The 27832-nt window shown below is 41.5% G+C and overlaps 2 protein-coding genes across 2 annotated transcripts in view; one reads left to right on the forward strand and one right to left on the reverse strand.

Moving 5' to 3' along the window:
- Positions 1-14923, reverse strand: part of LOC123960770 (GTPase IMAP family member 8-like) — a 70656-nt gene extending 55733 nt beyond the window's left edge. The window contains exons 1-3 of the mRNA XM_046035710.1: positions 14851-14923; positions 9290-9340; positions 166-893 (exon numbers count right to left, since the gene is read on the reverse strand). Coding sequence (XP_045891666.1) covers positions 166-893; positions 9290-9340; positions 14851-14923 — 852 coding nt within the window. The remainder of the gene's footprint in view (positions 1-165; positions 894-9289; positions 9341-14850) is intronic.
- LOC123960356 (scavenger receptor cysteine-rich type 1 protein M130-like) overlaps positions 1-27832 on the forward strand; it is a 549618-nt gene that overhangs the window by 268937 nt on the left and 252849 nt on the right. The gene's annotated exons all lie outside the window — the stretch shown is intronic.

A 27832-nucleotide genomic window follows, 5' to 3' on the forward strand; every position in this document is an offset into this window, starting at 1 on the left:
CTTGTCTTCATCAGTGAGGGGACCCACAGGTAGGACCAGGATGAAGACATGGACGCCCTCAGGATCACAGAGGGAGATACACCTGAGTGATTCCTCCATCACTGCCTCCTGAGGTTTTCCATACAAGGCAGGCAGCTCCACCAGGGAAACCCAACGTCCACACACCTCTCCCTGATGTTTAACACACTCTGATGAGACGGAGTATGAATGAAACTCTGTCTGAGCTAAAATGGCCTTGGCTGCTGAAGTCTTCCCTGCTCCTCTCCTCCCACACAGAACCAGGTTTAAAGCTGGTTTGAAGTGTTCAGACTTTGGTCTGATGATTGAACCTGCATCCTCAAACACTTCACAACTGACATGATCTCCATTATTCTCTTTTACAGTTTTATCCAATTGTGTTAACAGTTCTGTGAGGTCGAGGTTCTTCTGCTTCAGGTATCTGTATCGACATTTTCTGATCAGGTCTTTTAATGGAGGCTGTTCCATGTATTTGTCCATCAAACCTGGAACCTCCACTCTGGGTGTTGATATCAGAACCAGTGAATGATCAAATGATCGATCACTGAAGAGTTTCAGGACTCTGCAGAGCCTCAGTTTGTGTTTCTCAGTGAAGTCTTCAGGCTGTAGAACCAGCAGGAACACATGAGGTCCAGGATCAGAGAGTCTCACACAGTTTGTCACATGTTCTGTCAGTTTGTGTTGAGAGATGTTGGGATGCAGCAGATCTGGGGTGTTGATGAGAACTATTTCTTTCTCCTTTAACCGTCCTCTTTCTCTCAGACAGCGGTCTGGTTCTTCCTCAGTGTTGAACTTAGTCTCTCCCAGTAGGATGTTCCCCACTGAACTCCTCTCAGACCAGCTGTTCCCCAGCAGAACAACCCTCAGCTCAGACACTGGAATGAAAATAGATGGAGTAAGTAAATAAATAAATGTAGATATAATCAGATAAAATATATATATTAATAACATTATGTTGATAAAAACACAATTATGTTTCTTTCAAAATGAATTTGCTCATAGAAATTATAGTATATAAGTATAATTTCTAGAAGACATAGTTGGTATTTTAGGAGGCTTACTAATGTATATTAAAAGTGTAAAAGCTTTCCTTTGTGCCTTTTACTCCACAAAATCAATTGGCAACAGTGCTGCAACCTGGTGACATGTTTGTAGCAGAGATGGAGAGCGTCACAGTGTCCACAGCCTTTTGTAGTTATTGTTGGTCTTTTCTGTTTAAGTGAGTGAGTTTTGTGTTCTTCTCTGGTTAATTGAAGTAAACTTCTACTGTGGTTGACTTTTATACACTGAACAAAATTTTAAACGCAACACTTTTGTTTTTGCTCTATTCATCATGAGCTAAACTCAATGATCTAATACTTACTCTATGTACACAAAAGGCCTCTTTCTCTCAAATATTGTTCAAAATCTGTGTTAGAGAGCACTTCTCCTTTGCAGAGATAATCCATCCACCTCACAGGTGTGAGGATGCTGACCATACAGCATGGGTATTGCACAGGTGTGCCTTAGGCTGGCCACAATAAAAGGCCACTCGAGGGGGGTCACGTCATGCTGTCACACTGAGCAGTTGACCATTGCTGTGCTCCCACTGCTACCGAGCTATACCTGACTATTTACTTAATTTTAAAGGAAAGTCACAACCTTAAATGTTTGCTAAACAATATCCAGACAACATGCCTAACACTAAAGCCTATAAACCTGCGGTAGACAAGCCCGCCAGAAGTGAAAAAGACCGTGCCTGCTAGCAAGAATGCTAAACCTCCTGATGCGGATTGTGGGACCCTTGCTATGGAAATATCCCAGAGCGTTGTTGAGAAAATATCTGCTATGATGGAGAGGAAATTTGAAGATCTCTCGGCTACACTGACAATATCACAACATGACTGGAGTCCAACACAAAACGCATTACGGAAACTGAGAGTCGTGTATCGGCAGTGGATGATAACATGTCGACAATGGAGTCCAGCTTAAAGGGCCTGGAGACCAAAGTGCACATCATCATTTCAATCTACAACCTCAAGGAAAAGGCGGAGGGCCGACAATCGGTTGCGCCAAACGGGGTCTCATTAAAATTTACCGTGCCCACAGGACCCTCTGTCCGCCAAAGCCTGACCGGCGCTGCACAGTGATCATCAAGCTGCACAACCTGAGGTACAAGATGAGGATCCTCGCCAAGGAGAAAGAACCACTGACACATGAGGTACAGACCATATTCATCCGACAGGATCGGGCGAGTGGAGTCAAGAAAATGAGACATGCGTTTAACTGTGTGCGCCAACAACTTATTAACCCCTTCCTCGTTACTCTGAGTTTCTCCCTCGGAGGGAAAAGTTACTCTTTTCACTCACTGAAGGATACACTCGCCTTCTTGGACGGACTGGGTTAAACTGGAGGTGTATTGACATTTTAATAATACGCGATGCCTCACTGTTTGCAGACACTGCAAAACCTCTGATAACTTTTGCAAAGGTATGTATAATACTCTCTGTGAGGAAAAACTAATTCTTATTTAATTTTTTATTACCTTTCTTTTTCTTCTCATGCCGCTTTTGTACACTACAACAAAGGCTAATGATTGGTTCATGTTGAGCAGGTTGTTAAAATCGGAGTATGTGAGATGGTTGTGATCATTTCTGCGAGCGGGGGTAATGGAGAGGGTTATTTGTCTTTGTTTCCCCTTTCTTTTCTTTCAGTTATGTTTTTGCTCTGTTCCACGTGTGCCCCTGGTTTTTCAAAGGGCCACACTGCTGGTGTGGCACCTGTTAATGTGTTTCTTTGTGTGTAATACATGCCAGTTACTCTAAGGTAACAAGTTGTGTTAATAGCCTAGTATACTGGAATGCTTGTTCAATAATGTTTCCTTGCAATGCCAGTAGGGGGCAGGATAAGCTGTGACATATGTCAAAAAGCCTCATTAGAAGAAGTCGCTGTTGTTAGACGTGGCGCTGGTCGGAAAAAGTGTGTGTTCCTGGTGCCGCTCGACGGACAGCTTTGCATATGTTTTGCCAGTCCTGCCGGTGAAATAAAAATGAACATTTTCCTACACTGCTGATGCCGCTGTTGTCTGAGTGGTGTAATACTGGCCTATATTGGGATATGGAGAGGTGGGGAGGTCGGGGATGGGGGGTTACTGCTTTTGGGCGTTTGTTGGGTCTTTATCATTTGGGGTTGAATACTTTGTTCGTGATGTTACCTCATTTTCGTGTTTTTATGTCATCATATCTCTGAAACCTTCCATACTATATCTCACAGAGCTGTCTATTTATTCTTTATGGGGAACAGATCCTCATAGGCTGCAAATATGGCCCAAATTCATATGATTCTGACTTTCTCCCTAAGCTTCAACCTGAGGTCTCATCAGTATCGACCCCATATGTTGTATTAGGAGGCGACTTTAATTGTGTGCCTGACCCAAGCACTGACCAGTCCCCACCTAAATCTGGCCCAACCTCTCGGAAGAGCCTTACGCTGAAAGAGTTCTGCCGTGACTTAGAGCTGTTTGACACTTGGAGAAAAATTAATACCGGACAGAGAGACTATACTTTCTTTTCCAATTCCCATCAGACATTTTCAAGAATTTATTTCTTCCTGACGTCCAGAGGGGCTTTAGATAGGGTGAGGGAGTGTTCAATTGGCATATGCTCACTCTCTGACCACCCTCATGTAAGCTTCAGCATCCGCCCTTGTTACACTGATTCCTCCTCTCGCCACTGGAGGATGAACCCCTCTCTGTTGAGTAGCCCACCATTCATTGACTATATTACTGAACAGAGGAATGTTTTTATTGCTGCTAATAAGACCCCAGACCCCAGATGTCAGCCCTTCTCTGCTGTGGGAAACACTTAAAGCTTATCTCAGGGGGAGTATTATTTTGTACAACACAGCTCAGAGAAGGACTGCAATGAAAGAACAACTCAGCTTAGAGAGTGCAATACAAAAGCTGGAATTACACCTTAAAGGTGCACCTTCTAGATCTTTGTCCAAAAAATTGGAAGCAGCTCGCTCAGCCCTTAACCAGCTGTTAACTGGAAAGGCTGAATTGGCCATCTTCTTTGCTAAGTATAGGCTTTATGAGTCAGGAAACAAACCTGGGCGTCTCTTTGCAAGATTGGCAAGAGGCAGAATGGAGGCAAATATGATACTGTCACTGCTAGATGACAATCACGTCAGACATTACAAAACGAAGGATATCAATACGACAATGAGGCAATTTTACCAAAAGCTTCATTCATCTGACTGTGAGTTATCCGAGAGGAGGAGAAAGGAGTTTCTCGATATGGTGTCCCTCCTATCCCTGTCGGGGGAACAAAAGGAAAAACTGAATGTACCAGTGACTGAAGAGGAGTTCTGCGCGGCCATAGCCTCCCTCAGGGGTGGAAAAGCACCAGGACCTGATGGGTTTTGCCCAGAATTCTACAAGAAACTGAGTCACCTGGTAGCCGGGCCGCTTACTGACATGTTCTCAGATTCTCAGAATATCGGTCACCTCCCCGCATCACTTAATCTAGCCAACATCACACTAATCCTTAAGAAAGATAAACCACCTGATATCTGTGGCTCATATAGACCCATTAGCCTTATTAGTGTGGATAGTAAATTGTTCAAAACTGCTTACAACAAGACTGGAAAAATTCCTGCCATCTTAATAATAATAATAATAATAATAATACATTTAATTTGGAATGCCCTTTATATTGAAATCCCAAAGTGCTACATGATAAAACAGGTAAGTGCTAAAAATAAAAACAAAAATGGAGAGCATGAAAAAAACAATAAGGAAAAGGGCAAGAGTTCAATAGCTCTCCTAAAAAGGTGGGTTTTAAGGCCACGTTTAAAAGCATCCACTGTCTGTGGTGTCCTCAGGTGGTCAGGGAGAGCATTCCACAGACTGGGAGCAGCTGAGCAGAAAGCCCGATCTCCCATTTTACGGAGCTTTGTCCTGTGAGGTTTCAGGAGATATGCTGAGGCAGATCGGAGGGTACGTGTTGAGGTCTGTGGGGTGAGAAGTTCCTTGAGGTAGGGGGGTGCTTCACCATAGATGCACTGGTGGGTAAGGAGGGAGACCTTGTACTCAATCCTGAATGAGACAGGAAGCCAGTGGAGTGATTTGAGGATGGGGGTGATGTGGTCGTGTTTGCGCACCCTCAACAGGATCCTAGCAGCGCTGTTCTGGATGTACTGCAATTTCTGAAGGCTTTTCTCAGGGAGTGCATTGCAGTAGTCCAGCCTGGAGGAGACAAAAGCGTGGACAAGCTTTTCCGCATCTGCAGGAGTGAGTATGGGACGGAGTTTGGTGATGTTCCTGAGGTGGAAGAAGGAAGTCTTGCAGAGATTTTGAGAGTTTGATGTGAGCCTCAAAGATCAGATGAGAGTCCATTTTAACACCCAGGTTATTGGCTGATGTTGAAAGTGGAATATTTATTTTATTTGCTTTATTTGTTGAATTTGAAAAGTTGAATTGAAAAGTTCTATTTTGAGTGTTGATGATGTGGTGAATCTCGGTAGAGGCCGTAGTACACTGGAATCCACTACACGTTTTCTGGCCTGCTTAGTGTCGCGGTGTTTCCCATGCTGCTCAGCTGAGCGTGCAGAGATCTTGCGGTGTTTCCCATGTTGCTAGCACCCAGAGCGACACTGCTCTCATGACGCAGCAAAACTCAAGAGAACTACTATTCAGAACGAGAAAAACGGAGGAGAAGCGGCGAACAACAAATGCCAGCGTGCTCTCCCCAAATCTTTCCCACCAATCTGGCAAAGACAAGACTGTGGACCTCAAGATTATGCTACGCCACTTCTGGGGGGGAAAAGGTCAGACTGGATTTCAAGTCCAGACCAGACTGGATTTATACAGAACATGCTGTCCCTCACAAATGTGAGGAGACTATTGAATGTGATACAGTACTCAAGTCAGACAAATTATAAAGGACTTGTTGTATCTTTAGACTCCGAAAAGGCGTTTGATAGGGTAGAGTAGGAATATTTATTTGATGCACTGGAGAGGTTTGGGCTGGGAGGGGAATTTCTCAAATGGATTAGGATACTCTACAACTCTCCACAGGTCTGCGTTGTAACTAATGGCATACAGTCATTGCGTTTCTCGCTGCGTAGGGGGACGAGACAGTGCTGCCCCCTTTCTTCGCTGCTCTTTGCGCTGGCACTAGAGCCCCTGGCTGAGGTAATTAGGCAACACAAAGACGTGCATGGGATTACGGTTGGAGGAACAGTTCATAAAATAGCACTTTATGCCAATGACATCCTGTTGTTTCTGACAAAACCTGAGATATCAATACCAACTATCCTTATTTAAGAGTTTGGCTCCTTTACAGGCTACAAGATCAACTATGGCAAGTCAGAGGCCATGCCATTGGGTAGCTGGTTCATCTGTCTTCATCCACCAATTTTCCCTTTAAACTGTCTCCCACAGATTTCACCTACCTTGGGATAAACGTTTCACCAAACTTGACGGAGCTATGGAAGCTCAACTACTCTCCAATAGCAACTAAAATAAAGAAGGACTTAGATGGCACAATCTCCCCCTATCTCTTATGGGGCACATCAGTTTAATCAAAATGAATGTATTCCCCAGGTTATTATATCCTTTACAAATGCTACCCTTGTGGATATCCAAGACTGCTCTTGATATAGAAAGAGCATTCTCTAGATTCATATGGCACGGCAAAACACCCAGACAAAATGAAAATACTACAGCTGCCCTCTGACAGGGGAGGCTTGGGCCTGCCGAACATAATTCTTTACAACTGTGCGTACCACGCTCGCTTTCTGCGGCAATGGTTACATTCTCATCTTGAGTTCAAGCCCCGTCTAGATTCATGGTCCTCTTTGCCATCTTCGCTATGGAGCCCGGTCCTGAGTGATAAGAGCAAATTGCACAGCGATATCAAGAATAACCCGATTATACAGCAATATTAGAGTGTGGCAGGAAATCTGTAAATACCTAGGAAGAGGAAACAATGCCTCGTTCTTAACCCCTATAACGAGGAACCTCCATCCCAACATTTTTGATATGTGGCGTGGCAATGGGGTGCGTATGATTGGAGATTTGTACCACGACAGGCTATTAATGACTTTCAAACAACTGCAGTCAAAATTTGGTATCCCCAAAGAAAACCATTATGGTTTACTCCAGGTCAGGCACTGCATTGGATCTAAGACCTTACCCCGTCCTGAACCAGTCATGTACAGTGATGTAGAGAGGTTCTTTATTTCCTCGGGAGGCATCACCGGCTTTATCTCTTCCCTCTATGCACTGCTATACTCTCTTAGTCCAGATGGTATTATAAGCATTGCACAGAAGTGGGAGACAGATCTCGACTCAGAGTATATTGAGGATGACTGGCAGAAGGCTATTGAAGTATTTAAATCCACTTTTACATGTAATAGACTGAAAGAAACAGTATAAAATACTACATTGTCTACTACACATAACTCCTTACACACTTAATAAGATGGACCGACAGGTTTCACCTTTGTGTAACAAGTGTCATAGAGAGATTGGAACATATTATCCTTAATTCTGGCAATGTAAACTGATAAAAAGATTTTGGAGTATGATCTCACAGGAACTAAGTGGCATATTCCATGCAAGAATTCAGAGGGACCCAGGCCTTTTCATTTTCAGCCTCCCCTCAAGGGAGGTGACTCTAACCCATTTACAGTTCAAATTATGCGATAAATTACAATTATTGGCCAGAAAATATATTTTAATTAATTGGATCAACAATAAACCCCCTACTGTCACATTATGGTATAGGGAAATATTCAGGGCCCTCCCCCATGAAAGACAGTTGCAGAAGGTAATGAGGGGTCTTTCACAGACATGTGGGCTCCTCTGCTTTAACTCCACTCGATGTATCACTGCTTATTCTCGTAGAACATTGGCACTGTTATGATTACGGCTACACTACTGGACAATATGTGTGTATACAGAGCAACATGGAGAGAGGCTCCTGTATGTACTAAGACGGCGATGTACAGATCCTTGTAACATGGGGCTGTGCATTATCATGCTGCAACATGAGGTGATGGTCTTCGATCAATGGCACAACAATGGGCCTCAGGATCTTGTCACGGTATCTCTGTGCATTCAAAATGCCATCAATAAAATGCACCTGTGTTCGTTGTCCATAACACACGCCTGCCCAATACGTAACCACACCGCCACCATACGCCACTCGATCCACACGCTGTCTGCCATCTGCTCTGTACAGTGAAAACCGGGATTCATCCATGAAGAGAACACCTCTCCAAAGTGCCAAGTTGAATGTGAGCATTTGCCCACTCAAGTTGGTTACAACGATGAACTGCAGTCATGTTGAGACCTCGATGAGGATGACGAGCATGGAGATGAGCTTCCCTGAGATGGTTCCTGACAGTTTATGCAGAAATTCTTTGGTTATGCCAACCAATTGTTGCAGCAGCTGCAACAGACAATTGGGGACTGGTCTCAGACGATCTTGGACATGAAGAAGCTGGATGTGGAATTCCTAGGCTGGTGCGGTTACATGTGGTCTGCAGTTGTGAGGCCGGTTGGATATACTACCAAATTCTCTGAAACGTCTTTGGAGATGGCTTTTGGTAGAGAAATAAACATTCAATTCATGGGCAACAGCTGACTGCAGGTGGACATTCCTGCAGTCAGCATGCCAATTGCACGCTCCCGTATCATCACCAGAACCCCTTCTATTAATCATATTACTCCTGTCCTTCAGCAGCTTCATTGGCTCCCAGTTAAATACCGCATTGATTTCAAGAATCTGCTCCTGACCTTCAAGGCCATTCATAACCTCGCTCCTCCGTACGTCACTGACTTCCTTCATAGTAACACCCCCACACGTCCTCTTAGGTCTTCTTCTTCTATTCACATCACTGTACCTCCTGCTCGTTTGACCACCATGGGGTTCAGAGCTTTCAGCTGCTCTGCCCCTCGTCTCTGGAACTCTCTTCCACCAGACATCTGCAACAGTGACTCGCTTTCCATTTTTAAATCCCGCCTGAAAGCACATCTTTTTAAACTGACATATCCCATGTGATCACTCTTTCTCAATCTTTGTTTCCAGCTGTTTTGTACCCTGATTTTATGATTTTGACAGATTTGTGAACAATATTTGAGAGAAACAGGCCTTTTGTGTACTTAGAGAAAGTCTTAGATCTTTGAGTTCAGCTCATGATGAATAGGGGCAAAAACAAAAGGGTTGCATTTATAATTTTGTTCAGTGTAGTCATAATTCTGACTCAGTTCAGTTGGACTCACTGTGAGGTGGCAGGATTTCATAGCTGCTGCTGTGCTTCAGGGAGGACACACCTGTGAGTGTAAAGACAGACAAATTAATTCATTCACATCATTATTTTCTCTAAAAAGCCTTCATACAACAGTAAGATTGGACTGAATCAAATCTGCAAAATATGTAGCATCAGTTGTGAGGGGCAGCAATATACAGCATCTAATCTTGGAATAAAAAATACAATAAAAGGAACTGAGACTTGTCTTGTAGAGCTACAATCCTAAATAAGACATGTAGCCTACAGCACTGCAGTTAAATTTGCTCTTAACAAAAATCTCCACAAAACAGACATTTTCATTCAATTTTCATATACTGGAGGTGGACATGTGGAGTTCAGGGACAACCTGCTCTGATTAAGTGTTACAAAATGTGTTGTTACTTTTTAAAACTGGAATCTAAAAACATTCTGAAGTCTGTTCATACTTATATACTCTTTCTCATTCAGCTTACCAACATTTTAAAATTTTTATAACACTGGCTTTGTTGAAAAAAGTCACTGTATATCATACTGTAATAATTGGACCGGTAAAAGATTAATCAGTAATAGTCATATCAGTGTTCTTATCACTGTGATCTTAATCATGTCAGGGTTTTGTTTCTTTGTTGACCTTTGTTTTATTCTGTGGACACAGCTACAGTGATTCTATTATCTATGAACGGAAAGAGTTGAATATCTCTAGTAATGTATAGAACATCTTTTAAAATTGATTTCTAAACTCATCTGACCAAAATCAAGGAAATGTGTAATACATTGCAGGTGTCATTTGTTTTCTCTTCCAACATGTGAACATGGTGCACGTACCTGAAGTTGACGCCATAGTGTTTTTATTTATTAAAAGTGAGAATAAAGCAGATTCCTTTCAGTTATTGATGTGATGGTGGCAGGTACAAGCTGTGACTGATCCATCTGATCACCAGGCCTGAAGGGTCAACACACATCAGAGGATTGTTTAAATCAGTCTGTAGTAACACAAGGATGTAGCTTTTATTAGAAGAAATACCTGAGTGACCAGAAATATAGAAACCCATGTGAACTGTTCAGAACTTCAGAACAATAGTCCTGTAAAATGACTTTATCTGTAAAAATCAATCTGTTGATTCAACTCTGAGGTTATTTCTGTACAAAACTGTAATATCCGCTGTTTCTGATACTTTCATACCTGCACCACAATGTGACTGAAGTCAACACACAAACAAGTAAAGCATTCATCTCAACACAAACTGAACATGTAGACAGTTTTACTGCACTGCAAAACACGTTTAGCTGTTTCTGTTAAACTCATCACTATGTATATATCTTTTATTTATTTCTGGAGTCGACTCACCAGAACTTGTTTCGGCGTCATTTTCCCTCCAATAAGGGAACGTACAGACTTCACAGTGACGGACTCACTGAGAGCAGAGTGCAGAGAGGAGACAGAAGGTGTGTCAGGAGGAAACAAGGAACCTGATTGGAAAGAAGAACTGCGACTTTGATCTGAACTTTAATCATAAGTGGCTTAGAACCACCCTCCTCTTTCAATATGGAGGTCACTGTCAACACTCAGATATCTGCACTTGAACTCACCTGAGACCTGAGGTGACCTTTTTCTTCAGCAGAACAAGAAGGACAAAGTGAATTTAACACCCAGTGTTAATGACATCAGGAGACTCAAAGTTCCCACAGGTTGAATGTTACATTGAAGTGATCCAGAAAAAGGAAAGTACAGTAACTATCACAGTCTGAGTATAGACTTTCATAATTAATGGTTTTCTTTTCTTAGACTGGCTTTTCTACACTTATTACATGACATGACAAGTGTTTGCTGTTGTAGTCATTACAGTAGTGATGGTAGTTAAGTTAGTTTTAGGTTCCTGTGCATCAGAAAACAGTGTTTCAATTCAAGTTTCAATTTTTATATTCTCTCATATTATTTCTCAAAAACAAGAAAATTTGTTGAATTGTTTAAAAAATGGTTAGAAATCATTTAAACTGGCAGAATGACCTTAGTGAAAATGAGAAGATGTCAAATTAATGTGGATACTGAACTGCAGGTAAATCTTGATTTACATCTTTTCCCTGCTGATTTTATGAATATGATCCACACAGACTTGGCAGCAATAAATCAGACCTTTGACCTGCAGCTTGACTGTTAAAGAAAGCCTTTTGAAGGACATGAGGTTTCTGTTTCAAAACTTAAAACAACAAAAAGATTCACACCAAATGAACAATAGTTTGATTCAACTTTCAGCACCAGTTAAGTTTTTGTTAAATTAATTGCATAATCTTACAAACATCAAAATAAATAGTAAATGCTGAATTCAGTCAGCAGCCAAGAAAGCCTTGACTAGCACAGTCACTTTGTTCACACTTTGTTCACACTTTGTCCTCAATCAAAGTGGCAAAGTGACAAAGTAAGGTGATTGAGCCAAAGTGGCCGATGGTCAATGACAAACTGCAGGCCAGAGGATAAAGCAATGAGAATTATTGGAATATGCTGGAACATGACCAGATCTTAACAACATCCTGGTTACAGCTACTATGGAGATGACAATAAAACAGACACACTCTAATAAAACAGACCTTTGACCAGCAGTTAAAGGTTCAGTGTGTAATATTTCTGAGGATCTACTGACAGAAATACAATATAATATCCATAACTATGTTTTCAGTTTTCACTGTGGTCATAAAGGGACGGACATGGTCAGCACTCAGGTAGACTGTAACAATTAAACAACGCTCAGTTGGTACTAAGGGGTCCAAAGTATGCCAAGAATATGCCCCACACCATTACACCACCACCAGACTGAATCGTTGATACACGGCCGGATGGATCCATGCTTTCATGTTGTTTACGCCAAATTCTGACCCTACCATCTGAATGTTGCAGCTGAAATCGAGACTCATCAGACCAGGCGACGTTTCACACTCGTCTACATGCCTAAATGCATGGTGTTGCTGCCATGTGATTGGCTGATTAGCTATTTGTGTCATACCTGTGTAGCTTGGGAACCTGTGCACAGGTTCTTATTGTTTGGATTCACGGTGTTGGAGTTTTTTTGTCCTGTTGTTGCAGACTTTAATTGGCCCCTAACCCCTAACCTCTCTGTGGGGGAAGGAGCCGGAATTTGTGCGGGAGATGGAGCGCTACCAGTTAGATCCGGTGGGCTGACCTCCATGCACATGTCTTGGTTCTGGAACCGTTCTCCTTGATAGGGGAAGGACACTATTCTTCTCTGGACTTGCTCAAGGTGTGAGGCGCCAGGCGGGTGTGGGGATACTCACAAGTCCCCGGCTGAGCGCTCCTACGTTGGAGTTAACTCCGGTGAACGAGAGGGTTGCCTCCCTACGCCTTCGGGTAGTGGGGGGGAAAACTCTGACTGTTGTTTGTGCATATGCACCAAACAGCAGTTTAGAGTACTCGGCCTTCTTGGAGACCCTGAATGGAGTTCTGTATGGGGCTCCAGTAGGGGACTCCATAGTTTTGCTGGGAGACTTCAACGTGCATGTGGGCAATGATGGAGATACCTGGAAAGGCGTGTTTGGGAGGAACGGCCCCCCTGATCTGAACCCGAGTGGGTGTTTGTTGTTAGACTTCTGTGCTAGTCATGGATTGTCTATAACGAACACCATGTTCCAACATAAGGATGCTCATAAGTGTATGTGGTACCAGAGCACCCTAGGCTGAAGATCAATGATCGATTTTGTAATCGTTTCATCTGATTTGAGGCCACATGTTTCAGACACTCGAGTGAAGAGAGGGGCGGAGCTGTCAACTGATCACCATCTGGTGGTGAGTTGGGTCAGGGGGTGGGGGAAGACTCTGGACAGACCTGGTAATCCCAAACGGGTAGTGCGGGTGAACTGGGAACGTCTAGAGCAGGGGTTCTTAACCTTTCTGGCAGTCCGACCCCTTTTTGAAGACCTCACCCCCTCCACGGATCAGACAGAATGTGTTTTATGCAGTGAGAGGCTCCTTTTTAACTTGTTTTCTTTGCAGTTCTGAGTGCAGTTAACGCGCCTGCTGCGCCTTACATTTTTGAATGAGGCTCTGAGCACACGGAGATGAAAAAAATTCAACTCGTGACCGATGTCATTAGCGCTTTTTTCCCCATTATCCAATCTAATGAATGGAGAGACGGGCAGTTGTGCTGACAGAAGTTTACAGTTGCTTGAATTGTCCCTGACTCATCCTAAAATAAGCCTTAAACCGACCATCATTAAGACGAAGCTCCTGGTGGTAGCCTACTACCAGCGGTGTCTCCTTCTTCTGAGAGTCTCATGTACCCACACGGATCTCAGTTTTACACTCAAACCAGTGCCAGAGCAGGCGTGTTTGGCAGATGTTTTTAGCAACAAAAGACACAGACCTGTGAGTTGTGATCAAGTTTCTGCTAATATGACAGTTATTAATTAGCGGCAAACCAAAGATTACAGATCGCCAGCGCTATAATCTATGGTTAGACTGACAGGACAGCTGATTCAGTTGCTTTTCTAAATTCAACCAAAAGCCATTGCTGTGCGCCTCGCATTTTCAAACCCACAAAGCGCTTTCTGTCTGATCGGGGCCCGAGTCTTCTTTTTCGTTTTATAGCGGTTGGCATCACGGCCACCTGCTGGATTAAACAGTGCAAAATATTTACAGTGTCCACCCAAAGTGATTCCATTGTGGCAAAATCCACTGGGATTGATGAGATCCGCCCAGAAATGCTAAAAGCTTTGGGTGTGGAGGAGCTGTCTTGGATGATACGTCTCTTTAACATTGCATGCAAGTCAGGTACAGTGCCCAAGGAGTGGCAGACTGGGGTGGTGGTTCCCCTGTTCAAAAAGGAGAGTGTGTGCCAATTACAGGGGTATCACACTTCTCAGCCTCCCTGGTAAAGTCTACTCCAGGGTGCTGTAACGGAGGGTTCGGCCGATAGTCGAACCTCAAATCGAAGAGGAATACTGTTTGCGATTGGCCTTCGTCAGGGCTGCGCTTTGTCACCAATCCTGTTTGTGATATTCATGGACAGGATATCGAGGCGTAGTCGTGTTGAGGAGGGATTGCGGTTTGGTGGGCTTGGGATCTCGTAACTGCTTTTTGCGGATGATGTGGTCCTGATGGCATCATTAGTCCGTGACCTTCAGCTCTCACTGGATCGGTTCGCAGCAGAGTGCGAAGCGGTTGGGATGAGGATTAAATCTGAGGCCATGGTTCTCAGCAGGAAACCGGTGGAGTGCCAACTCCAGGTAGGGAATGAGTCCTTACTCCAAGTGAAGGAGTTCAAGTACCTCGGGGTCTTGTTCACGCGTGAGGGTAGACTGGAGCAGGAGATTGGCCGGAGAATTGGAGCAGCGGGGGCGGTAATGCACTCGCTTTACCGCACCGTTGTGGCGAAAAGAGAGCTGAGCTGTAAGGCAAAGCTCTCAATCTACCGGTCGAATTTCGCTCCTACCCTCACCTATGGTCATGAAGGCTGGGTCATGACCGACAGAACGAGGTCGCGGGGACAAGCGGCCGAAATGGGTGGCTGGTGTCTCCCTTAGAGATAGGGTGAGAAGCCTGACCATCCGTGAGGAGCTCAGAGTAGAGCCGCTGCTCCCTTGTGGTGAAAGGAGCCAGTTCAGGTAGTTTGGGCATCTGGTAAGGCTGCCTCCTGGACACCTCCCTAGGGAGGTGTTCCAGGCACGTCCAGCTGGGAGGAGGCCTCGGGGGAGACCCAGGACTAGGTGGAGAGATTATATCTCCACACTGGCCTGGGAACGCCTCGGGATCCCCCAGTCAGAGCTGGTTAATGTGGCTCGGGAAAGAGAAGTTTGGGGTTCCCTGCTGGAGCTGCTGCCCCCGCGCCCCGACCCCGGATAAGCGCATGAAGATGGATGGACCTGTATGTTTGTCTATGTGTAGCACCTTTTCTCCAAAGCAAATTCCTTGTACATGTAAAATACTACTTGGCAGTAAAACTCTTTCTGATTCTACAGCTACAGCATTAGAGCTGTGTTTCATGCATATAATGTTTGCATCATTGCCTGTATTTGTAACATTGCTTTTATTTTGTTAATTAAGTGGTGACAATGTTGTTTAAATGTATATTCCTGTTTTGATGGCTTCTAATTCATGTGATGTTAATGGAGCTATAATGTGTTATTTTGCCTACAGTCTGTACTTTTTATGTTTCCCTCTATATAAATAAAAACATTTCTACCATAAATTGGTGCAGAAAATGTCTCCAGACGCAGGAAATTAAGTGTTTAATTCTCAAAAACTAGTATTGTGTATCGTCACATCCCTCATCTGTGCCATTACATCCCCACCAATTTTTAACACAAAGTAATGACCGTGGTGAAAATATTGAACTCAACAAAAGACGTAGCCAAGATGTTGATCTATTTTTGATACTGAAAAAAACCTGTGTTGGATAAACAAAGAAAAGAATGAAAACACCATTTTTTATATAAAGAATTTACCCAAAAATCAACATTATGCAAGTTAAATACATAAAGAAGGGAGGCTAGGACTCAAAGTTGTCCCCGATATCTGTAATACAATAATGATAGATTATATAGACTATTGATAATATTATATATTATTAATAAATAATATAATTATATTAAAAAAATGCTTTTGTAGTAGAAGTTATAGCTATACAAACAAATGTAATATTTAAATATTTAAACTTCACAATTAATTGAGTTTTTGCAGCCTGATAAAGGTCATTGTCAAACGCTCACTAAGTTTCTGGGGGAACTTCTATTTTTTATTTTGATCCACTAGATGGAGCCATAGCCTCTGTAATTCTTCATCAAACAACAACAACAACAACAGTGTGAAAACAAGATCAGACAACTTGAAATAAAAACGTCTTGCACAAATATTTTCCTAGCAGATTATATATGAACAAATACATCATTTTTACAACATATACATTTTGTATGTGAGCTTTACAGGCATTTTTGTGAGATTGAGTTTGATGATGTAGTTTTAGTGTATAAACATGTGAATAATTCAAGCAGACCAGCGCAAATGGTGAACGCTGAAAGTTGGCCAACTTGCCACGACACTTTTCAGAGTCCATGAGCTTTGACTGAACAAAGGCTCCTAATGATGTTCAGTAAAAGTTTTTATATGAGCTCGACTGAATACTTCACTCATTTGGATCGTCTATGTTAAGACAGTAAAGAACTGTTTTAAAGGGATTAGCAACACCAACACCCACAATCTCTTGCTTGCCTCCGCCTCCCTCTGCAGCAATGAGGAGGCCAAAGTTCACTTCTTTTGTACCCTGTTGTGATCCTCTTTCAGGTAAAATGTCCAAGCACAGCTGCTGCTCTTCTCTTCTGGTTTGAGACAAGAACAACAACAAGAGAAGACAAACTGTTACTGTACTTTAGCTATCAAGCTCGTCTGTGTTACCTGTCTCTGACAACACTGAGGCTGCATCACAGTCAGGTACATGCTAAAACAGACATGGCTGCAACATGTTGTGCCACAGCTAAAATGCACATTTCATAGTAGCATTAAAAGCATACCTATCAACGTTGGGATTTTGTTTTTGGAAAGGTTAATAATATGGGACATTTAGAGGAAAATATTTAATTGGAAGGACACCAGGATAGAAAATAAGGGAGAAAAATGGGAGAGTTGACACTTCAGATTATAAGGACAATACCTGAACATACAAAAACAGTCCTTAAATACAGAAGAAGAGCTGTTTGATTTTTGCTGTACATACTTAAAAAAAACTGTGATTGTTTAATTGATTACATTTTATGTCTCCGTTAACCAGCGCAGGATGAATCCTCTTTAATGATTTGTGCTTTGTCTACAATCAGTGAATATTCACCATCTACTTCACTAGCTATGTTTAATACAGTAATTAAAAGTTGTACAGCTTTTTAATGAACTAAAAAAGCTGCTGCGAGGTTTACTTTGACAACCCAGTGGAACATCTATGTAGTTCACATGTTCAACACTAACAAGCATTTCAATAAACACAAGAAGAAGAAGTTGGAAAGAAATAAATCTGACGGTGACGTGCTTATCCCCATCATATTAGAACACAAACATGCCACCATAAGTGACCTAAACTTTTCACTGTCGTCTTTCTCACCAGATCCATTCCCTCCCACAGCAACCTTAAATCCAGGGAAGCAATTTAAGGATGAGGAACTAGAAAAGAGAAACTGGTGAATTTGCAAGTAAATAGTCAAACGATAACTTATCTCTGGAGGATAACTGGTGCTTATCAGTGTGTGGAGAGGGTCTGAACGCTTATGATCCAAAAGAGTGTAACAATACGCTCTGCAAAGTGCAGATGGGTTTGCAGGAAAACAGAAAAGTGAGGAATATTGAAAACTGGGAAGTTGAGGTCGAAGCCCTGACCAAAGTTTCACATCAAGATGAGAATCACAGCTCAACACAAATGAAGAAGTTGGCCTGCAGCTGGACATAAAGTCTCACAAAGTGCAGTTTATAAAAACTTCCTGTCAGACTCACTGTGGTTGTGGGCAAGGCTTCATTCTTCCTTTTTAACTTACTTACTTTCACTTATACTGCTGACTGTCGCGGCAAGAAATCCAGTAGGTGAGTAAACTCCAGCAAAACTAGATCCATAAAAATCTTAGAGTCAAAGTATTTTCTCTGTGTAGTTGGTGGGTCAGTGGAGCTGATGATAGAACTGCAGCAGGTTCCAGATTCACATTATTAACTGTAAAATCATCGATCTTCCTCCCGTCAGTCGGCTGTTCTCATCAGACTGACAGCTTGTTATTATCACACTAACTTCACTAACTGATGGTTTGTGTGTTTTGGTCTGAACCGAGAGTCCTGATCTGTTTTCAGTCCGTTTCATCTGTAAAGTCTCTCTGAAATCAGGAGATTTACTGAGAGAAAAGTTTCTGTCAACATTTAGGACAAAGTGAGCAGAAGGCGCCATTTCAGATATCATGAGAGGAGGAAGTCAGTTAGTTAGTGCTGATCAGACATGTTTTCTACACTGTTTTCTTTTTTATTAAGGAAGAGAGCAGAGATGAAAGACTAAATAACAGATTAAATGAGTTTTCTGTTTTGCATCTGCTGACCGCTGATAGTTTTTTGGTTATTCAGTCGTTAAAAAAAGGTGAGAGATGCAAACCACCTGATAATTACTGGACCTAGATACTAAAAAAAAGAATTCTACCAAAATATGCAGCATCTGAATTTAGTCAGGTAGTCTTTCTTACCCCCGTTTCAAAGACTGAACAACAACAACAACCACGTATACGTTTTTTCAATTAGTTTTGTTTTGCACCTCCTTGTCTCATCCAGTTCTATGTCAAAAATGTTGTGCAGACGCAAAATCTAAGTCAGTGAGAGAATCATTCTGCCTCAGCATCATGTCTTTGTGCTGGGTCCGGCCAGAGGACTTCCATCACATGCAACCTTGTCCCTTTCCCAGCAAAGGAGGAAAACTCTCGGGTGCCGGACGCAGCCTGACTGTAACAACACTCCACACCTATCTCACCACAGGCCAATTCCATTGCCTGTAAGAGATTTTCCGTAGTAAATGAGTTTCAGCCATAGACCTTCCACCATCAGGCAGAGAAAAATTCTTCTGTTGAATTGAAGTAAGGGCTTTAGGTTGAAGGTAAACATTCTCGCACGTGTAGCACGTCAAGGTGTGAGGCGGCCGCGTTGCAGATTCTGGAGCTCTGAAAGTGTGGCTATGAATTTGCCATGTGCTTCGTATGCTGCACAAATGTGTTAATCATCACTTCCTGTGTCCCCTTTATGGCACTACATAGCACTACGACTATAAATGAACACGTAGATGTGTTCGGGGCAGGACTGTTATCGAGCACGTAAAGTTCAGTGCAGATGTGAGCATGTACACTGATGTTGAAACAACTTCCTCTTTCATGGCAAATCATTTATTTTGGACTTTTAATTGTCTTTAGAGGAGACAGGGAAAACCTGAAATTGGTCGCACCAATTCTCTAGGAGGAGTTTTTTAAAGTACGGAGTGTTTAAAAATCCAAAAATAACCATAAAATTCAAAATGGCCGATTTCCTGTTGGGTTTGGGGCATTGCTCCAAGAGGCTTTTTGGTACGTCTGGACATGATACATGTGCCTCAGAAATTTCATACATATAAAACGTGCGGCGGGGGCTGCTTCGTTAAAGGTCACTTTCTGTTGCCAGCAGGTGGCGCTATGACTGTGGGTGAATGTCAGCATGTACATGTGTTCAGGGCGGGACTCTCATCCTAGATGTACAGTTTAGTGCAGATGTGAGCATATACACTGAAGTTACAACAACTTCCTGTGTCATGGTGAAGAGTTTAACTTTGCCACCACGCCACCGCCATACTGTTAACTGCAAAGTCATGAGTTTTACAACAGGGCTCCATCAATGCGTTATATTGATATGTCCAACCTGTTGAGAGTAGTACATTATGGCATAAAATGTGTCATTTCCTGTTGCCAGCAGGTGGCGCTGTGACGTTGAGTGAATATTGGCATGTGCATGTGTTCAGGGCGGGACTTTAATAGTACATTCCAAATTTGGTACAGATGTGAGCGTGTAGACTGAAGTTATAATAACTTCCTGTTTTATGGCCAATCATTGATTTTTGACGCCATGCTACAGCTATGCCGTTCCACGAAAACTCACCGTTTGTACAACTTTTAATCATCAATGGGTTTAGAGTGCACAGCAAAAATTTTAAGTTGATCGGACTAATTCTCTAGGAGGAGTTTGTTAAAGTACGAAGTGTGTAAATCGCCAAAAATGACCATTAAATCCAAAATGGCCAACTTGCTGTTGGGTTTAGGCAATGGCTCTAAGAAGCTTTTTTGTTCGTCTGGACATGATACACGTACCACAGAAATTTCATACACATAGGTGAAACTTAGTCCAGGGGCGGCTCTGTAGGCGGCGGTAGCGAGCCATTTTGCCAAGCCCATATGGAAAACCCATAAAATACAAAGTTTTTCGCCACTTTTTTGTGATTTTTGTGCAATTGAGTTTTCGAGTATGTTGTTGAGTCCCCCAAAATTGAGATTACTTTGCAGGAAAAAGAAAGAAAGGAAGAAAGAAAGAAAGAGAAAGAAAGAAAATAATCCCTTTAGTTTTAAAAGGGACCTTGCACGGTTCGTGCTCGGGCCCTAACAAGCAGAATCCAAAAGGGCGAACTCAAACAATAATGTTCAAGAAACAGTGAATATAAGTCTAAACACACAGGCTGAGAACAAACTTGCAGAGCAGGCTGATGAGCAGGACATGGAAACGATCCAATGATCCAGACAGAACAGAACAGCTGGCAGTGTATACAGGGCTAATGAGCCGGCAGAGAATAAACAGTCGAGACGCATCAGGAAATGAATACAGTGGAGACACAGACAGGAAGCAAAGTCAGACATGACAGGCAGATATCCTGACTAATTGACAGATGCAGACAACTCTCAACATATTACAGAAACAGGCGATGGACAAAACTTGCAGACCAAAGGACTTTGTCCCTGGTCAGCCTGCTCTCCAGACAAAGCATCTGTTGGCCCCCTGGGTCTTTACAGACTTTTATTCCTGCATTCTTTAGAATTTTATGCAAGTAGAGTACATCACTAAATTAAGCTTTAAAATACATTTTCAAAACTAGAAACATCCCTCTAACACTCCTAAAGTAAAGTAATCACTTCAGCTGAGCCCTTGAGTAGATAAATAAATAAGCCATATCATCATCATGCTTCCCATAAACTGCTGCTTTGACTCTGTTCTGCTCTTGACCTCATTTCTGCTGCCTGTGTCATGTTCACCTTGTCAGCGCTAGTACTGGTGCTGCTGGCCAGTGGCAGGTAGAGTACTCAAAATCTTTACTCAAGAAAAATTATAACAATATATTTTATCTGCTGTTCATCAGGTTCAAAACAGCTGCGACATGGTTGTTTCTAGGGAATGCAATTTGCTTTGCTGGTTGATTATCTTTAGCTGTTTCTGTTTAATAATTACTTTCCTTTTTAAATCTCCATGAATGTGTTGATAAGATCACTTTAAAATATCACGCTTGCTGCCCAGCCGACTATTGTTGCCTGTAAATTTTATTATGGACATGTAGCCAACCAAACCACTTGCTTTGCAGCAGCACAGGCTGCCAGTAAAATCTGATTATTCCTAAAACATCTAAGTAATCTTTAGAACAAAGAATGATTGTGGCAGTAACCTTGTTGAAGCAGGTAAAGCCGCACACAGAGGAAGCTGCGCGTCATGCGTAAAGCCCAACAGGACTGTTTTATTCACAATATTTCCTCTCTTTGCATCTGAAAAAATGATTGTTTCCTGAATAAAAGACAGCTGGTAGCTGCAAACTGAAAGATTAGTTTCACCGGCCACATCCTGTTTATCGACACACATCGCTATTAAACAGCAGACTATGAAAAGAAACTGATATCAATCAAAAGAAAGCCATGCTCTTGTCAACAACAGGATACTGTTAATATATCAGAATCATTGTAGTGATGTTACAGAGTGTAGTTTGCTCTGCAGAGACTAAAGACGCTTTAATGTTAATGGAAAGTGAAAGTTAAAGTTAAAGAGCGACGCAGGCTGCTTTCCAACAGGCCACCAGTGCCATGGTGTGGCTCACTGGATTTCAGTTGTTTCAGTAGAACAACAAAGCCTTCAACTGAAAAGGCATTTGCCTGATTTTCTAAATGTTTGCATCTGCCCAGCTCATTCATATCTGTGATAAGCGCCCGTCTCTGTACCGCAGAGGAGACCTGCGCTCTTCTGCGTAACTGCGCGCACGCAGCCTGGCTGGCAGCTCATTCGGTTAACGAAGCCTAATGCAGATTACAGACTGGTGAAGTTATGAATGGAAATTGTAGTGAAATTAAAAGTAGATTACTGGCCCACAGAAAAGTAGGCTACAGTTTAAAAACAGGAACAAAAGGTGCCAATTACTTTTTTATTTTATTTATTTTGCAATATTACATTACTTGTAACACGTCACTTCCCTCCCTGCAGCAGGAGTCCCCACTGCTGTCTTCAGGTACAAAAAGAACAGCCAAAATAAACACAATATTGAGGCACTTTGCCGCACCTGCCTGGAGCTAACTGTTTTTTTCTCCCTTAACTTTTCAGCACCGCATTTGCGTTGTTTTTTAATAAACACACACACACACAAACACACCTTACTGTTGTATTTATTTATTTTATTTTTAATATATTTTTATTTTTTAACACACAAACACGCTTACTGTTTAATGTAGTTATTTTATTTGTATTTTTTTATTTTTTTAAACACACACAAACTTACTGTTTTATTTATTTATTTAATTAAATATTTTAATATATTTTTAATTTTTTTAAACACACACACTTACTGTTTTATTTATTTATTTAATAAATTCTTTTATATATTTTTATTTTTTTAAACACACACGTACACGCTTGCTGTTTTATTTATTTGTTTTAAAAAAAATTTAAAAACAGACACATACACACACACACACTTACTGTTTTATTTATTTATTTAATTTAAATTTTTTATATATTTTTATTTTTTAACACACACACACACACACACACTTACTGTTTTATTTATTTATTTAATTTAAATTTTTTATATTTGTTTATTTTTTTAACACACACACACACACTTACTGTTTTATTTATTTATTTTAAATATATTTTTATTCTTTTAAACACACAGACACACACACACACTTACTGTTTTATATATTTTATTTTAATTTTTAATATATTTTAATTTTTCTAACACAAACACACATGCTTTAATTTCTTTACTTTTTTTATTTATTTATACTTGTTTAATGAAATGTATGGGCTTATTGTTCTTCTGTAGTTTGTATGATGCTTTGGCAATATTGTTGTTACACATTTATGCCAATAAAGCTAATTTGAATTGAATTGAGAGAGAGAGAGAGAGAGAGAGAGGGAGAGAGAGGGAGAGAGAGAGAGAGAGAGAGAGAGAGAGAGAGAGATAGAGAGAGAGGGCATCGAACTCCAAAGTCTCATCTTCCGACCTGATGCCTGTTTAGATTTTTTCCCCAATAAATATATTAGTTTGACAGGGAATATGTTGCAAACAGGAATAAATATACTGTATATTCATTTATTTTAAAACAACAACAACAAAAAAAGCATCCCAGAAAAAAGGGCACTTTCTCTTAAAGAAGTAAAAGGGTAGGTGCTGAAGCCCCTTTTGATGTCTATGTGTAACGTGTCTGTTGCCAAAGGTTTTGAGACGCCTGCCTTTACATGGATGTGAAGATTAATTTTATCTCATTTAATATGTAGTTGGCCCACCCTTTGCAGCTATAACAGCTTGAACTCTTGTGGGAAGGCTGTCATGTTGAACAGGAAGGGGCCGTCCCCAAACTGTTTCCAGATGGAGCATGAATTTGTCCAAAATGTCTTGGTCTGCTGAAGCATTAACAATTTCTTTCAACCCCTGAAAAACAACCTCATACCATAATCCCCCCTCCACCAAACTTTACACTTGGAACAATGCAATCAGGCAAGTACTGTTCTCCTGGCAACCGCCAAACCCACACTCGTCCATCAGATCGCCAGACAGAGAAGCGAGATTCGTCACTGAGAACACGTCTCCTCGGCTCCAGTGTCTGGTGGTAGCGTGCTGTACACCACTGCATCTGACGCTTTGCATTGCACTTGGTGATGTAAGGCTTAGATGCAGATGCTCGGCCATGGAAACCCATTCCATGAAGCTCTCTACGCGCTTTTCTTGAGCTAATCCGAAGGCCTCGTGATGTTTGGAGGTCTGTAGCTATTGACTATGCAGAAAGTTGGCGACTTCTGCGCACTGTGCGCCTCAGCATGGGATGACTCCGCTCTGTGATTTTATGTGGCCTACCACTTTTTGGCTGAGTTTCTGTTGTTCCCAATCAGTTGACCGTGGAATATTTAGAAGTGAGTAAAATTCACGAATGGACTTATTGCACAGGTGGCAACCTATCACAGTACCACGCTTGAATTCGATCGACCCATTCTTTCACAAATGTTTGTAGAAGCAGTCTGCAGCCTAGGTGCTTGATTTTATATACCTGTGGCTTTGGAAGTGATTGGAACACCTGAATTCAATGATTTGGAGAGGTGTCCCAATACTTTTGTCAATATAATGTATATATCACTGACTTTACTCATTGAAAGTGAAGTTTGGATTTTCTGGCCAGCTGTCTATTTTTTGCTTAGGCAAACGGCATCAAACAATGGCGTCACTCTGGCGGCATCCGTGGAGATCGCTGGGAAGTGTAGTTCCAGTTTCCTCCAGGGCTGGTTCTATTTGTTCCTCTGCTGCCACAATCTCTCCCTGAGCTGGAGAAGGCCCCGGGAAAGCAACCTAACTGCTTCTTGTTAAATATTTGATTGCAGGATTGGTTCAGGGGCTCATAGCTGGAGAACTTGGTTGCCAAAGTGTTATTTGCATAATTTAAAGTTACATTAATCACCTTAACATTAACATAGTTAGCTAGCTATTGCTAACCCTATGAGTTATGCTAATGCAAAGTAATGAAGCAATGCTAACGCTACAAGCTTATGCTAACACTACAAAGTGTTGTTAATGCCACTATGCTAACACTAACCCCACTAAGTTAATGCTAACGATACCAAGCTAATGCAAATGCTACAAAGAAACGCTAACACTGCGAAGCTAATGCTAACTCTACAAAGATTAAGATTAAGAGATACTTTATTTAATCGCCAGAGGGGAAACTCAATGTTTTCACTCTGTTATCATGTTAGTATACACACAGGTCTGAAAGACACACACATGCAGATGCACATGCGAAAAAACACGACCCATAGCAACACACGGAGAGATGTCAGAGTGAGGGGGCTGCCAGTCAGTACGGCGCCCCGAGCAATTGGGGGTTCAGGAGCTTGCTCAAAACCTCCTTCTGCAGTGCCCAGGAGGTGAACTGGCACCTCTCCAGCCACCAGTCCACACTCCACAACTTTGGTCTGAGCTGGATTCGACCCTCCGGCTCCCAGCCTAATCCTTACGGACTGAGCTACTGCCACAAAGAAATGCTATGTGAAGTTTTGTGAAGTTTTGTGAAGTTAAAAAATGGATGTCAAATAATTTCCTCCAGCTGAACTCAGACAAAACAGAAATCCTGGTCATCGGGTCTCAGCAGATGGCAAATCAAATCCAGCCATCTGCTGGTTCCCTAGTAAATCACATTAAGCCTGTGGCAAAGAACCTTGGTGTTTGGTTTGATAGTAATTTAAATTTCGAGCAGCACACCACAAAGCTTGTTCAATCATGTTTTTATCAACTTAGAAATATAGCAAAAATTCGATCTATGTTAACTTTTAAGGACACCGAGACCATTTTACACGCCTTCATCTCATCACGCCTGGATTATTGCAACAGCCTTTTCACCTGTTTAACCAAAAAATCTATTGATCGACTCCAGACTGTCCAGAACTCAGCTGCCAGGCTTTTAACCAGAACAAAGAAATATGACCACATTACTCCTATTTTAGCTTCATTACACTGGCTCCCAGTATGTTTTAGAATTGACTTTAAAATTCTATTGATCACTTTTAAAGCTCTTCATGGCCTCTCGCCTTGTTATATTTCTGACCTTTTAGTCCCATACGCACCAGCACGTACCTTGAGATCCTCGGGCAGAGGTCTGTTGTCTGTTCCAGAGTCTCGACTGAACACTAAAGGGGACAGAGCGTTTGCTGTCAGGGCCCCGAGGCTCTGGAACAGCCTGCCCAAGGAAATCAGGTCCACTCAGGAAACTCTTAAGTGCCTTCCTAAAACATAGTTTTATAGGAGAGCCTTTCCCGATCTTATTTCACTTTATTTTATCCCTTTTATTTTATTGTATTTTACTAATTTTATATTTATCTTAAACATCTTTTAATTGTTTTCATGCTTTTATCTTGTATTGTTTTTGTTTTATTGTCTCTTGGGTATTATTGTCTTTACACTTGTTAAAGCACTTTGTAACTTGTTTTTGAAAAGTGCTCTACAAATAAAGATTATTATTATTATTATTAACTTTTACAATAAATCATATCTTTACCATGCTTGTGCCTGTTGGGTCTCACCTCCTTTTTGTCACAGTTTAAGAGCTGGCTTGTGACAGTTAATAATATTAATAATAAATTACATTTATATAGCACTTTTCTAAATAGTCAAAGACACTTCACAGTGGGAAGATAAAAATAATTAGTTGAAAAGAACATTGACGGGAGACAAGGGAACGAAGTTAACTGGGGAATGTAGACTTGAAAAGGTGGGTTTTGAGGGCTTGTTTCAAAGATGGCATAAAGTTAGCTTGTTGGATGTGGCTAGGGAGGGCGTTAAGAGGAAGGGTCCAAAAACTGAAAGGCCATCTATCTCCACCCTGATTTCAATCTACTTATCAACTGCTCGCTCAAAGACTCTCCTGCCCCTCATCGCTAGATTGCTCCGTCTACTCAGTGGTAAAGTTACTCTCAGCCAAACTTCTCTATCGTGAACACTAGTGTGTTTTGTGACTTTTTCCATCATGTTTTGCCATCAAGCCATCAATCACTTGCTGCTTCTGCTCTTACCAATCCAGTGAGTGAGAAGCAATCGCGGCCTTTCATCAAAATTAAGTTTCAGACACAAAATGATAGGTGTTTCAATTTTATAAGAGTTGTACAAGGTTAAACATGCCCTGATACATTTTCTGTTTACTCATCAAAAACATCACACTAGACTCAATTTAAATTCACAAAATAATTTGCATTCTGATCATTGTAAAGTTTCTGATAGAAATTATACAAACCACAATAGTCTCACAGAATATAGCTATACGTGATTACATAAATACAATGTGTACACTAAATGAAACCTAAACATGAATTTCACATGCTTTTGAAAGTTACAGAAAGGTTTAGATAATTTGAAGGTCAGAGTAAAACAACACCATTTTGAATCTGTGTTGATGACAACTAACTTCACAGACGTCTCCCATTCGAATATCTTTCAGACAATGGTGAGAGTGATTTTACTTTCCAGTGTGGCTGATTTTACTTGTTTAACATGACTTAAGAACAGAATTAGTACTGAAAGTTAAATATTGCTATAGCACAGTACTCAGAGAAGCAAGATGCATTTATACATTACATTTTATATAAAAAGTCAAAGAGTGCAACCATTTCTGACATCCCAGGGCTTAACAGACAGTATTGTTATTTTGTTTAGGTTGTTATTGTAGTGATGATTCAATGGGCCAGGTGCTTAAAGTTGGCTGTGTCACTCTACATACAAGAGCAAAGACCATCATGAATCTTGGATTTTTACCGACAACAAAGTGCTTGTTCATACCAGTAATGGCAGTCATAGTCTGCTAGCAATTCAAATGGTAATCAGCACTGATTCTATTGCTGGCTTGATAGTATCCATGACAACAATACCAGGCAGGATGCAGTAACGAGACTGATCTTGTGGCTCACTCCACTTGATTCTGTAAATTCGGTAAAAAGTAAACAAAACATTACTTTAAAAAACAGCTGTGCAACATTTTGACATTTTTGAAGAAG

This window comes from Micropterus dolomieu, linkage group LG21 (genome assembly GCF_021292245.1).
Source record: "Micropterus dolomieu isolate WLL.071019.BEF.003 ecotype Adirondacks linkage group LG21, ASM2129224v1, whole genome shotgun sequence".
NCBI lineage: Eukaryota > Metazoa > Chordata > Actinopteri > Centrarchiformes > Centrarchidae > Micropterus > Micropterus dolomieu.